Source organism: Drosophila obscura, unplaced genomic scaffold (genome assembly GCF_018151105.1).
Source record: "Drosophila obscura isolate BZ-5 IFL unplaced genomic scaffold, ASM1815110v1 contig_25, whole genome shotgun sequence".
NCBI classification, from domain to species: domain Eukaryota; kingdom Metazoa; phylum Arthropoda; class Insecta; order Diptera; family Drosophilidae; genus Drosophila; species Drosophila obscura.
Window position 1 is genome coordinate 3529711 of NW_024542812.1, and position 14996 is coordinate 3544706.

General features: G+C 39.9%; 1 protein-coding gene across 5 annotated transcripts in view; it reads right to left on the reverse strand.

The window, feature by feature from the left end:
* The window catches only part of LOC111077298 (protein Wnt-5), an 82833-nt gene that overhangs the window by 4215 nt on the left and 63622 nt on the right, over positions 1 to 14996 (reverse strand). For 4 of the 5 annotated variants that reach the window (XM_022371512.2, XM_022371513.2, XM_022371511.2 and 1 more), the window contains exon 8: positions 9226 to 9328. The exons of the other annotated variant lie outside the window; for it this stretch is intronic. In XM_022371512.2, coding sequence (XP_022227204.2) covers positions 9226 to 9328 — 103 coding nt within the window. The remainder of the gene's footprint in view (positions 1 to 9225; positions 9329 to 14996) is intronic. 5 annotated transcript variants of the gene reach the window in all.

A 14996-nucleotide genomic window follows, 5' to 3' on the forward strand; every position in this document is an offset into this window, starting at 1 on the left:
TTCAATTTGAAAGACTAGAAATATCTCAAAAAGGGTTTTGAAAGTGATGAGGTGCGGCACTACTATTTCATTGAACACAACTGTATATATATTCTTGATCAGCATCAATAGCCGAGTCGATAGAGCCATGTCTGTCTGTCCGTCTGTCCGTCTGTCAGTCTGACCGTCTGTCCGTCTGTCTGTCTTGTTGAGCGCCTAGATCTCAGAGACTATAAAAGCTAGGGCAACCAAATTTGGTTTCCAGACTCATGTGATATCCCACTGCTACAAGTGTATTTCAAAATTTCGCCCCGCCCCCTTCCGCCCCCACAAAGAACGAAAATCTGTGGCAGGCACATTTCTAAAGATACGATAAAACTAAAAACGCAGTATCGTAGAGAATGCCCATATTTACCAGACTGCTGAATCTGAATCAGATCGGATCATAATTATAGCCAGAATGACGAAATTAATTTTCAGTTGCTTCCCCTGCCCCCTCCAGCCAACGACAACACAACTCATTTTCCATCTCGCTCGCATACTCTGCCGCGTTCAGTGCGCGAGCAACCCCTAGCGGAGGAGATGTAGAATCTAATTGGAACATGTACAATCTACATGTTAGATGTAGAATATACATTGTATATGTAGATGTAGATAACATATGTAGCAAAAAAATGTAATATGTAAAATTTTTTTTTTTTCTAAAATTCTTAAGTTGTGCGAGCGAGATGGAAAATGAGTTGTGATGTCGTTGGCTGGAGTGGGCAGGGGATGCAACTGAAAATTCGTCCTTCTGGCTATAATTATGATCCGATCTGATTCAGATTCAGCAGTCTGGTAAATATGGGCATTCTCTACGATACTGCGTTTTTAGTTTTATCGTATCTTTAAAAATGTGCCTGCCACAGATTTTCGTTCTTTGTGGAGGCGGAAGGGGGCGGGGCGAAATTTTGAAATACACTTGTAGCAGTGCTACATACATGTAGCATACATCAAGCATACATGTAGCTCTTCCAGTACCTTTGTACAAAATTCGTATTTAACCTGGCAGCACCAATGGAACTTGCAATTACACCGTTCGTGGACCACAATATTTTTGGTATTATAGCCTCTACCGCAGCAAAGTATAGCACAGCTCCTCTTTCCGTCGTACCGTTTATAATTGTTTTCGACAAAATTAGTAAAATAATTCTTAGGTATGAAAACATTAGTTTAACAATTTATGCGGACGACGCAATCATAAGATAAATAACATATATAATGTATATAATTTTTTTAAAAGCATACTAAAAGATATTCAGAATATTCAGAACTAATACGTTGATTGCTTGTTCTGGTGAATATTTTGGGTAAACTGAAAAGGATTAGTATGGAAACGATTTACTAGGTATGTAAAACTATAGTTCTGCAATATTTGTGTCGATGTGTTTCTTTCCAATTGTGCCGTGTTTTGTCCATGGGAACTTTCTAGAATGACCTTAACAAATGTAGTTGTGTGTTGTGAATCAGTACTTTTGCATGGAAAAGCGATGCAACAAGTTTTATGTTAGAAATTATTAACCAATGTGTGATGATTTATGAGAAACTAATCCTCTTTGTCCGAATCCACACGATTTCGAGAAAATCCAATTCTAGTGCAATATGTGTATAAATTTGGAGCAACAACAATCGCTTATAGGACGCACTGGCAGGCTACCTTTAGAGACTGCCGAAGTGCTCCATAAAGGAAAGCAAATGCCAGTGCTTTCTGACGCTATGCGATTCAGCTGAAAAGGATCCATGGGGAAAGCACACAAGCTGGTGAAAAGAGGAGGAGGTCCCTTGCCTAATCCAATCACCAAATCTGGCCCACATCGAGGAGTTTACTCTCGAAGAAGTCTCAATCGCAGCCAGGAGCATTAGGCCGAACAAGTCATATGGGACGGATTCTATCCCGAATCGAGCCCTCATACTCGCCCTTTCCCTGCGCCCGGACATCTACGTGAAGCTGCTAAGCCAGTGCCTTCGTGAAGGAGTTTTTCCAGAGAAGTGGAAGACGCATAAGCTGGTAAGCCAGGCAAGCCGCCAGGGACAGCGTCGTCGTACTGGGCAAACTGCTTGATTGACAAAGCAGGAAAATTGCTTACTCACTGCTGGAACAAGCCATCGCGGAGGGTGGCGACTTTTCACCGCCAGATCCACGACTGACGCCGTTGGTAGATTGGTGGACATTGCATCTAGGGCCATCGCCGGCAACTGACGAGTGTGACGAGATCAGTGATGCTATACGTGGCTCCAATCTGGACAAAGGCCCTCCAGACAGCGAGCTACGCCAGGGGCATGGCAGCTACTCACCGCCTCTCTTCAATTCGGATAATCAGTGCCTTCCGAACAGTCTCGGACGAGGGTGCTCACGTGATAGCGGGTATAGCATCGTTTGAGTACCTAGCGATGGACCGGTCCACCAACCACCGGGAAACACATGGCAGGGACATTGAAGCGGCGGAAAAAAGGCAGGTGCGCATGGTGTGCAAGCAGCAGAGTCTTAGGAAGTGGAAACACCGCTGGGATACGTCCTCTAAAGGGGCGATGGACTCACCAGCTCATCCCATCCTTCGAAGCGTGGGTTGATAGAAAGCATGGCTAAGTCAATTTCTACATAACACAGCTCCTCAGCGCCCACGGCTGCTTTCGAAGCTATCTGCACCGCTTCGGGCACGAGGACTCCGCAGGGTGCTCATGGTGCGGACACAACGTGTAGGAGGGTGCCGAGTATATTTGCGTGCGGCAGGTTTTCAGCGTAGCGTTATCTGCTGGAAGACGCCGTGGGCGGGGTGATATTTAAACATAGCCTGTTGCCGTACATGCTTATGTCACCGGGTAACTGGAAGGCGACTACCATCATGATAAAACTAAGCGACGCCTCCACTTGTATGAAGCATTGCTTAGCGGCAAGCTTCTAATTCTTAAAATATCAAATAAGTTGTAGACTAAATAAATGGAATCAAAAAAAAAAAATAGCAGCACATATTGCAAACTATCAAAAACATTTAAATGAAGAGAATATTATATTAATAAATGGACAAGTGAAAGCCTTTATCAATTGTATTAATACATACTTGCCGAAGTGCAATCTAACACCTTGTTGTAAGTCGGCCAGATCCGTTATATGGCAGTCATATAAAACAGTGCCCCAAACCATATGAAACTTAATAGGTCATCTTGTATACGTAAAATACGTATACAAGGCAAATTTTCAGTTCAATAGCTATAAATTTAAAGTTTATGCCCAAGAAAAATTACGGTAAAAATCACTGTGGAGTGGGGAAACTTGTCGGGTGCCACACTGTTCACAAATAAATGCAAAGCAATCTGTAGACCACCTGAAAATTCTTGGAATTGTCTTTGACAATTATAATCAAGACTTAAAATAGTTCGATTTCTTTGCTAAAAATTTTAGATATCCATATTCCATATCCATATGTATTAAATATCCATATTAATACATTAATTAACATCACAAGAGCCCATTATCCTTTTCAAAATCGACTACAGACTTAAGACGAACATAAGAAAGATCCAAACACCGTACCACAATTGCGTGCGCCGCAGCTTAAACGCATTCCCCTACATCGTCAACAAAATGTATCTTAGCAGAAGGAGGCCTTCCGTCCATGCAAGACAGGATGTACGAAACCACCTTCAGACTGATGCCCGACATAGTAGAAATAATATCGATAAGGGAGGAAGTAGAGTTCGAGATCGAAGCCGGCACTTACCAAGCGAAAAAAAAAAGATTAAACTACTTAAATTGTGAGCCTTTTTGTGATTCTCGTTCCCCCTACAAACTCAGAAGTGGGATCAGAACCATAGACGCCACAAGCAAATTACACATTTTTCTTCTTCTTCAACCCTTAATCGACGCCGGCTGCAATTAAAACATAACTAAAAATTCAAAGTGAAAATGTTGGATTTGGTTGGAGCAGAGCAATACTCAGCGGCACAACTGCGGGAGTGGCTTGAGTCCCTTAACTTGCCAAAGAACGGGACCAAAGCCGCCATGGTAGCCCGTTTAAATGAAGTCCCACTGGAAACACGCGGAAAAGGGCCGCCAGCAGCAGACATGTGCGAGAGCGAGTCGGAAAACGAGGTGTTCCAGAACAATCCAGATTCGACAAAAAACCACGACGCCAGTCAGCATTCTAACGGTGAGGACAAAGGAGAGACCGATAATGCGACGTCGGCCATCGTATCGCCGACAAACGACAGCTACAACAACAAACCAGAAGCACAAAAGGGACAACGAAAAGCAACGGATCAAGCAGACGAAATCGAGGCCTTGAAACTACGAATTGAGTTGCTTGAAACTACGAATTGAGTTGCTGAAGCTACAAAAGGGAGGAGAGAGTGAGAATATTCCGCTGTGTGCAGGCGCGGCTGTCAATATTGAGTCTAGCCTCGCGCGACTCAATGTTGCGAAAGACATGTTGCCAAACTACCACGGCAACACCTCTGGCAACAATGGTGACGTCACGGCTTGGATCGCGCAGTTCAGAGCGACGGCAAAGATAAACAAACTGTCGTATGAGCAGCTAATGATGCTGCTGATGTCAAAGCTGAAAGACAATGCCCTAATGTGGCTGCATTCTGAGGTACAGCACATGTCCATGCCAATTGATCAGCTTTTAAATGTAATGGAGAATACATTTCAACTCAAGGAAAGCAAGCTGTCACTCCGCCGTAAGTTCGAGTCACGGTCGTGGATGCGCGACGAGGAGTTCGCCGGCTACTTCAACGACAAGATGATGCTAGCGTCTCGCATAGCCATCGACGCCGAAGGGTTAATCGACGGCATCGTCGAGGGTATTCCGGATGAGACACTGCGCCGTCAGGCCCACATGCAGTGTTTCGTCGCGCCGTAGCAGCTGCTGAGGGCTTTCGAGAAAGTCATGCTGCCGAAGAAGTACGCGCCACCAGGAGCAATAAATTTATACATCCGTAAATTTAACATATTCATTATGAATTTTAATAATAAATGTTTTTTCTTAGACGGCCTCATCGACTCAGGGAGCCCAATAAGTTTTGGGAAGATCTCGTGCCTTTCAAGTGGACACAATATTAATCAAGTAGATTAAAGTTCATATCACAACCAAGAAACGAAAAATAATGCGACAAAAGTCCGAGAAGGAAAGTTAAGTTCATGTAATTCAGAGAATGGCAATGAAATTAAGAAGCCTACATTTGTTATTAATAAAAATACGAGCCACACATACGTTGGTCTAAACAACAGTAGACTTCGTGTTTTCGGACAAGTTTCCGGTTTTGTAATTTTTAATGAAGAACAAATTAACTTTGAACTATTAGTAGTGGCAAACGAGTCGATGGGCCATGAGGCGGTATTAGGTAGAGATTTTATGAGATTATGTAAATTTAAGATTGTAAGTGACATTTGCAAGGAAAATGAGAGTGGAGAAGAGAACGTTGGCAAAGCTGAAAATTACTATTACGAAGAAGAGGAGTGTGAAACGAAAAATGAAGATGAGAGAAATAAGTGGTTAGGAAAGAATGAGTGTGCAATAGAAAATGAGTGTGAAATAGAAAGAGAAAATGAGTGTTTAGAAGAAGACGAGTGCAAAGTAAAAAATGAGTGTGAAAGAGAAAACGAGCGTTTAGGAGAAGAGTGTGAAATACATAGTGAGTTGTTGGGAGAAGATGAGTATGAAGTAGAGAACGAGTGTGAAGGAGAAGTAGAAGGTAAAGCAGAAGACGAGTATTTAGGAGAAAATGAAGGTGAAGGAGAAAACGATTGTTTCGGAGAGAAAGATGGTGCAGCAGGTGGGCGGGTGAAACACAATGATACATGCGAGAACATCCGGGTCAACTTTTACGATCTGCCGCACGAATATCCTGCCGTAAAACATGAGTGTGAGCTGAAAGTAGTTACAGACTGTAACCAGGAACTCGTAGAAAGGCTTATAAAACTGTTCAGAACCAACTATGTGGACGCAAACAGACCAGATTTACCGGAAACAAAGTGGGAGATGAAATTAAGTTTCGAACACGAAAAACCGTTCCACTGTCCTCCCAGAAGGCTGTCGTATAGCGAGAAGGCGCAGGTACAAAAGATGTTAGACGAGTACACAGAGAAAGGCTACATCAGAGCCAGTGAGTCGGAGTATGTTTCACCCATAGTACTAATAAAAAAGAAATCAGGAGAGTTAAGGTTATGCGTCGAATATCGCACACTCAATAAGGGAATGATAAACGACAACTACCCGACACCATTGATAGATGATCTGTTAGATAAACTGGCAGAAAAAAGACTGTTCACTAAATTAGACTTGAAAAACGGGTATTTCACCGTTTTCATGCACAACGTCAAATATACCTCTTTCACGACGCCGATGTGACAATACGAGTGGTTAAGGATGCCATTTGGACTACGCAATGCGTCTGCGGTTTTTCAAAGGTTCACTAACAAGATTTTCGCTGACATGGTAAAAGAAGACAAAGTGATAATATACATGGATGACATAATAATACCAAGAAAAGATAGTGACACTCACATGGAAATTTTACAGGAAGTCATGAAACGGTTGATAGCAAACAAACTCGAGCTGAGGTTAGATAAATGCGAATTTTTGCAGTCAGAAGTCAAGTACCTGGGTTATTCTATTTCTGGTAACGGAAAGGATTACTCCACAGACAGTGAAAGAGTTCCAATGAAAACGAACGAAGTGCACAGTTTTTTAGGGCTATGTTCTTACTTCAGGCGGTTTGTGAAGGATTTTTCGACGAAAGCTAAGCCGCTTTATGATCTCGTTAAAAAAGACAGAAAGTTTGAGTTCGGAGCCACAGAATTAGAGTGTTTCGAGCAGCTAAAGAGTAACTTGTTGGAAGCGCCAATATTGGCACTATATAATCCTCTAGATCCAACAGAGTTACATTGCGACGCGAGCGCTTTAGGATTCGGAGCGATACTAATGCAAAAGAAGAGCGATGACAAGATGCACCTAGTGTTTTATTTTTCCAAAAGAACAACAGTCACCGAAGCAAAATACCACAGCTTCGAACTAAAGACTCTAGCGATAATTTACTCCCTTCAACGGTTCAGAATATATGTTCAAGGCATACCATTTAAGATAGTGACAGACTGCAATGACTACATGTTAGAACACAGGGCTGGAAGTAGAATGCAACACGTGGACGCTCTTAGCAAAATCACACAGATACGGACGATAGACACAAACACTTTTGAAGAAAACCTAATAATATGCCAGAACAGAGACGAAAAATTGTTAAAGTTAAAAGAGATATTGCAGAAGTCCGAGCACAAACATTACGAGATGGGAAACGGAGACGCCAAAAATAGGCTGTCGCAGGCTCATCGTGGTATTTATAGAGTACATGGCTTTCTATCTCTTCGGGTACGCAGAACAGAAGGGTATCGTTATCCTTCTTTCTATATATCACTCCGTTTCCCGAGCACAAAACCAAACCTAAAAAATGAAAAAATTTAACAAAAAATAAATTTTGGAAGGTTGCGGGCCCAACTTCAAACGAAAAAGGGTTGTACATTTGGTACCTGATCGCGATCCCAATTCCCAATTGGCTGTTGGGCCAGCAACCTTCCAAAAGGTATTTTTTGTTAAATTTTTTCATTTTTTAGGTTTGGTTAACGAGTTTTAGCTCCAAAGTCTCTCCATAGATTTTAATGAGCGATTATCTTTTCAAAATAGCAAAGTTTTTTACAACCAGACGTAAGATACTAGAGTTATGTGAAAAAAACAAGCGATACCTCTGAAATAAGCTTTAAAAAAAATACCAGTTTTCAAAAAATCTTTAAAAAAACGAGAAGGAACGTGTGAGTCGCTTCTAAAGACGCGACTCTACTTATACCCGTACTCAGTCAGTATTTAAATTTTTGAACATATGACTTTTTAGAACAGATGCTACATCCGTTATCTACATCTACATATATTATGTATATTCTACATCTCCTCCGCTAGGGGTTGCTCGCGCACTGAACGCGGCAGAGTGTGCGAGCGAGATGAAAAAATTTCCTTCTCTGCGTTACACACATCCACTTTTACCACAAATCTAATATACCCCTTAACTCTTTTTTGAGTACGGGTATAAAAAAATATATCATCAAACCATTTCTAAGCCCCAAATCTTTAAGATAAAGTTGGTTTTGTTCCTTGAGGAAAAATCGTGTCGGGTAGTGTAATTGGTGAAATCTATTGCATATATTTTGATACCATTCATATCGTCATTAATCAGTTATTGGCAGTAAAAAACCTACTCAAGTTTTTGCGAACTAGTTAACTAAATAAATAAACCTCAGCTAAACTTCTTAGTTTTCACCAATCGTTAATTTTTTAACAGTAACTAAAAAAAATAAATAAAAACACCCTATTATTAAATTAAATTTTTTTTAATGTATATTTAACCAACAATTGTTATTTTCTTTTCATGGTAGCAACCCCCAAACATTAAACTAAAAATTTGAAACAAAATTTTATAATTATATTAAACAACAAAGTACAGAATTGGGTGTGTCCCGTTGGAAATAAAAAAAAAATATTTTGGTCAAATTTTGTCCCAGCCTACTATACACTGATGCATCAAAAAACTTTTCTGGCACCGTGTATGTCGTAGTTAACAGCAAAAACGTCAGTACTCCGGAAAGCCTGCACATACGCAAAAGAAAACCATGGTATACTTACGATCTGCACTGAAAGCCTCTTTACTATAGAAGCTGTCAAAAACCTCCCTCAATAAAATAATTGCCGATATCATCAACCTGTGCATATAGTAGCCAAAAAAGTACCCTTTCCTGGGTTCCAAATGGGACCAATTCCCCCACCGATGCAAACAAAATTTACCCACCTGCTAACTAATACAACTGCACAACGCTGTTACTGGGGACTATTTCTGTGGATCACCTTTTAGATGTCTGTACAAAATGGTCAAGGATAAGGAAAGAAATCTTTAAAGATAAAATACCCTCAAAATATCACAAGCACACAAAACCAGAATAAAAAATTCAATCTACCATTTCCTAGAAATATGTAAAATTTGCGAATTTATCAAACAGCTGCTATTAACAACAGAGCCGAAGGCTAGTGCTCGCATATTTTTAAGTTAGACAAATGTCCAGAAATGTCAATATATAAAACAGGATGGCCGTCAGGGTTTATTAATCTAAGCTAATGATTTCATAATCGTATCATATTACTATTTTATTTTTAGAAAATGACTTACCAATTTCTCTTATACTTGATAATTGCTGCCAGCAAGTAATTAAACTGCATGATCCAGAGACTCCATGACACTTGCAAGTTATTCGAGTTTTCTTAATAACGGCCTTAAAAAAAATAGTATAATCTAAAATTAGATGATTATAGCAGAATGTCTCTTCGTACATACAAATAAAAAAGAAACTCTGAGGGAATCTGAATTTTCTACGATTGCGGGACAGCCGACATCCATACACATGTTTCTGCCACGTTTCGATGTGGAAAATTATGTTTGCATGGATAAAAAACAAAACAAAGCTACGTTTGAAAGATGGTTCATTCTATGCTTTTGGGTGTACACACTGTTTTGTCTTCCCATTATCTGCAGGTACGTAGAACTACTCAATAGTTACTCCTATTAAAAGCACCTCGTATTCGTAAAAATATTCCATAAGTTGATAATACGAGTACCTTGGATTTCAGTGCTTTGACTATTTTTATAGAAAAACATTATCGGTTCGTCCCGACTGAGGCTAGATATGAAAGACTACAAGAGTTATTAAAGTGCATCCTCCAAAAATATGATAAAGAATGTTGAAACACCCAGGAACAAAGTGATTATAATTTCCAGACTTCTAATGTAATTCTGTTTGGTTTTCTTGAACGGATATCGCTAACCTTCAAACACTCACAATATTTAGTCGGAAACAATCAAAATTTCGATAAGCTCAAACAACTGACTTTAAAAGGGTTATCAAAAATCGAAAATGACAAAAAAAATGTTGTATATTTTTATCCAGCATGGGAATTAGTTTAAATGGAGTAATAATAAAAATATGTAAGTATTTCGAGTCTTATAAAAATAGTCCGACGCCATCTATCCCCATTCCATCTATTGAACAATATTTTTATATCTAAGAATCTCGTGTCACGGTGTTTGTGGTTAGACTTCGCCCAAACGAAACGACCAATTCTTATGATTTTTATACCCGTACTCAAAAAAGAGTAAAGGGTTATATTAGATTTTTGGTAAAAGTGGATGTGTGCAACGCAGAGAAGGAAACGTTTCCGACCCCATAAAGCATATATATTCTTGATCAGCATCAATAGCCGAGTCGATATAGCCATGTCCGTCTGTCCGTCCGTCCGTCTTGATGAGCGCCTGGATCTCAAAGACTATAAAAGCTAGAGCAACCAAATTTTGTTTCCAGACTCATGTGATATCACACTGCTACAAGTGTATTTCAAAATTTCACCCCGCCCCCATCCGACCCCACAAAGAACCCTGTGGCAGGCCCAATTTTAAAGATACGATAAAACTAAAAACGCCGTATCGTAGAGAATGACCATATCTATCAGATTGCCGAATCTGAATCAGATCGGATCATAATTATATCCAGAATGAAGAAATTAATTTTCCGTTGCTTCCTCTGCCTCCCCCTGCCAGAGACGCGCTACCTATCTCTTTCTCGTTCGCACACTCTGCCGCGTTCAGTGCGCGAGCAACCCCTAGCGGAGAAGATGTAGAATATGAATGGTACATCTATAAATCTACATATTAGATGTAAAATATACATTGTAGATGTAGATGTAGATAAAAGATGTAGCAAAAAAATTTTAAATGTAAAATTTTGTTTTTAATTTTAAAATTCTAAAAAATCATAAGCTCAAAAATGTATATACTGACTGAGTACGGGTATAAGTAGTTCTCGGTTTGTATATTTCGTAGGTATGAGAATAGGTTATTCAGGCATTCTCCGATTATAACCGATAACTATCGCAAATCGCAAAATTGTGCTACGTTTTTCGAACTTTTATGAGCGGGAAAAAAATATTTTTTAGTTTATATTTATCTCCGGTTTTTACATTCACTTTGCGTTTTACTTTTAAGCAAAAAGTCATACTTTTCATTTCAAGGCAAAAAATACGAGTTTTCAAAAATTCTTCAAAAAATAAGTTCTGCCGTAGAAAAAACGAGAAGGAACGTGTGAGTCGCTTCTGGGGACGCGACTCTACTTATACCCGTACTCATTCAGTATATACATTTTTCAGCTTATTATTTTTAAAAATTTTAGAATTAAAAAATACATTTTTTTGCTACATCCGTTATCTACATCTACTATTTATATTCTACATCTAACATGTAGATTATACATGTACCATTTAGATTCTACATCATCTATTTTTTTTTCTTTTGCAATTAAGATTATTATTAACTAAACAAAGTTATATAAAAAGCATAGCTCGCAAAAAACGGTCAACACATACGGAGTATTTGAAAAAAACGTCCCATTTACGGACACATAACGAATGGGACAGAAAAGAACCAATCAAATTTGTCTTTGCTCATTTCGCTCTTCGCTCAAGCAAAGACCCGATTTCCAATTCTGTTTTGATACTGTTTTTCACTGAGCAACGACCCCACGAGCGAACGAAAAAGTATCTTTTGATCTATAAAACTAAGTGTTTTGTTATGTTCATCTACAGACACTTTTTCTGCGAGCGCTTAATCAAATGTGCCTCTTTAAGTTGTTATTGTGGACACGAGCGTATCTCGGCTATACCCGAAGACTCGAAACAGATAACAAAAACGAAAAGTGTTCTGCTCAGAGCGGGAGCGAGTGTCCGTGGGGAATTTCTGGTTTTTCAGAGACCAGACCGCAATGGAAAAAAGTGTTGTTATTTGTTAGTTATTTGCGAGCTATGATAAAAAGCCGTTTACTTTTCATTTCGGCTAGGAATTTGTTGCCGTTGCCGGAAAAGTCTTCTCCGCTCCCGTAAGCCTGCGCGTTAATAACACTACTCGACAAAATCGAACTTTTTTTTCCTCAAGGATCCAAACTGACTTTTTCTGATAGATATGAGGCTTTAAAATTTTTTTTCTATGGCAGAACTTTTTTTTGAAGAATTTTTGAAGTCTGGTATTTTTTTTTAAGCTTTTTTCAGAGGTAGCGATAGTTTTTTTCACATAACTTTAATATCTTACGTCTGGTTGTAAAGAACTTTGCTATTTTGAAAAGATAATTAAAACAGCTAGAAGTTAAGCCCAAACACTTTGTGATTACAGCTTACCGTCTGGGAAATATAAAGCATTGAAGTGCAAAAATGATGATTTTTGTGCGGTATTTTTTACGAAATTTTGACTTTAAAAACTCAGGAAAAATCGAAAAAAAATTATATCCTGTGTCTTCTATTTTTATGTATATAGGTGCATTAATTTGGCGTCGTTTAAGGTATCGCTCATTAAAATCTATGGAGAGACTTTGGAGCTAAAATTCGTTAACTAAACCTAAAATATGGAAAAAATGAACAAAAAATTCCTTTTGGAAGGTTGCGAGCTCAACTGCCCATTGGGAATTGGGATCGCGATCAGGTACTCACAAAGTGTTTGGGCTTAACTTCTAGCTGTTTTAATTACCTTTTCAAAATAGCAAAGTTCTGTACAACCAGACGTAAGATATTCAAGTTATGTGAAAAAAACTATCGCTACCTCTGAAAAAAGCTTAAAAAAAAATACCAGTTTTCAAAAATTCTTCAAAAAAAAGTTCTGCCATAGAAAAAAAAAAATATCATCAAACCATTTCTAAGCCCCAAATCTTTAAGAAAAAGTTCGTTTTGTTCCTTGAGGAAAAATCGTGTTGACTAGTGTAATTGAAAATTTCGTATATCCTAATATATTTAATAAATTAATTTCTAATGGCACCCAAATTTTACCTGAAAGAAATAAACCCAAACAACAAAAAATTTCGAATTCCCATTTGATCGATAAAATATCGATATCCATATCGGCCAGGGGTAAAAATGTCGTCTATTCGCAAATTTTACGAAAACCGGAGCATAGCGGATTAAGTATTTTCATTTTCCTACCTCCATCCATAATTTTTAATCGGTGTTTTCTTACTTTTGAATGAAAAATAACAATTTATCTTATACAATATGTAAACATTATCAAGTATGCTTAGATCTATTTTTCTGTTTGTACTAGAGCCCTGCATGAATCCACAGTATTCACAAAATCACAGTTAGGTGGTAAGGGGGGAGTAAGTAGCCAGATAAACTGCTGACCGGTTCAACTTGGTGAACCCAGCTCGATTCTGTCATACTTCGTCTGAAGTAGACTCCTCCTGAAGACCCCAGGTAATAAAGCGATGCACCCGCAAAGATGCTTGCTAACGTGAGCAGCGAGCCCCTTCCTATAGGGTAAGTAGGGTTGGTGCGTCGGGCTTGGGACCCACCACCCTTAAACACAGTCTACAATGAAAACTATGGCACTAATGCCTAGGATACGGACTCCCTCTGATGACGACCAGGCAAACGTTTTAAGAACTACGATTTGGGGATATGCACCTGGAATGTTCGCCCCCTCAACAGGGATGCTACGGATATCCAGTTAGAGGATGTGCTCAAGAACTACCCTGCTGACATCGCCGCTCTTCAGGAAATGCGATGGATTGGACAGGGGCGCAAGCTGACAAAACCATCAACCAGCGCACCCTGGGAGATCTACAGCGGTCACACCTCCAAGCAAGACTTCGGATGCGCTTTCGAAGTAAGTCAATGACTTCGTCGCTCTGTCCTAAGCTTTACGCCTGTTGACAAGACTGTGCACATGCCCCAACGGAAGCCAAGGACGAATCGGACAAAGATTAATTCTATGAGCGACTGGAATAATTATGTGTACGCTGCCCTGATCTTCAGTTCGGGGGTCGATCGTTGTAGCCTCCACGAAACAACCTCCAGTAATGGATAGAGGCTTATAGATTTCGCTGCGGAAGGAACATGGTTGTTAGTAGTCCCAGATTCCAACATCGCGACATTCATAAGTCCACCAAGAAGTCCACTGACCAACTGACGCGAAATCGGATTGATGATGTGATCGACGGAAGGCTCTCATCGAGTGTTCTAGATGTACGTGCCAACATATGCTCGGATCAATACCTTGTTTCAGCCAAAGTTCGCACGCGGATCAATGTGGCCCATCCCGCGCGCTCTTACACACGTCGAAAGCTGCAAACAGTAGAAACATATCTCCCACACCACTGAGTACGGCTGCCACGGAAATACTCGGATACTCCGAGTACAATCGGAAGCAGTGTTGGTACGATGAGAAATGTCGCCACGCTTCTGCAGACAAAGTCGCTACCTCCAGGAGAACTCTACAGTCCGAAGTAACGCGAGCTGTTTGAAATCGATACATGGGTAAAATAAGAGAAAAGAAGCGACTTTCTGAATGAAAAAGAACGAGCTGGAAAGGCGCACGCGAGAGGAAATCGAGATGCTAATCGGCATAAGCGAATCTCGAAAATTTGTTCAAAAGCTTTGAATCTCAAAGTTACACTTTGTGAAGACGATGATGGAATCCTGGTCAGAGATTCGCAATTGGCACTGAAAAAATGGAGACGCCTCTTTTCAAACCTACTGCGAGGCGATGAAGAACGCAATCACGCCTCAGGAGAAGGAGAAGTAGCTCTTCCACCAATCGACGATCCGGAAAAGGTCGTGTTAGCAATTAAAAGGCTAAAAAACAAAAAAGCGCTGATGAGCTGACTGCATAGCTGTTCAAGACTGCCGGTGGGGAATTGGTAAGGTACATGCAACTTCTCTGCCAAATATGGTCGAAAACATGCCACAAGATGCGAGTCTAAAGCCCCTTATGAGCACACTGATTGGATCTATCAGTGTGGCATTAGACCTGGTAAATCCACTACAGAACAGATTTCCACATTGCGACAAATCCTGAAAAGATATCAACACCCACCATCTGTTTGTTAATTAAATAGCCGATTTCGACACACC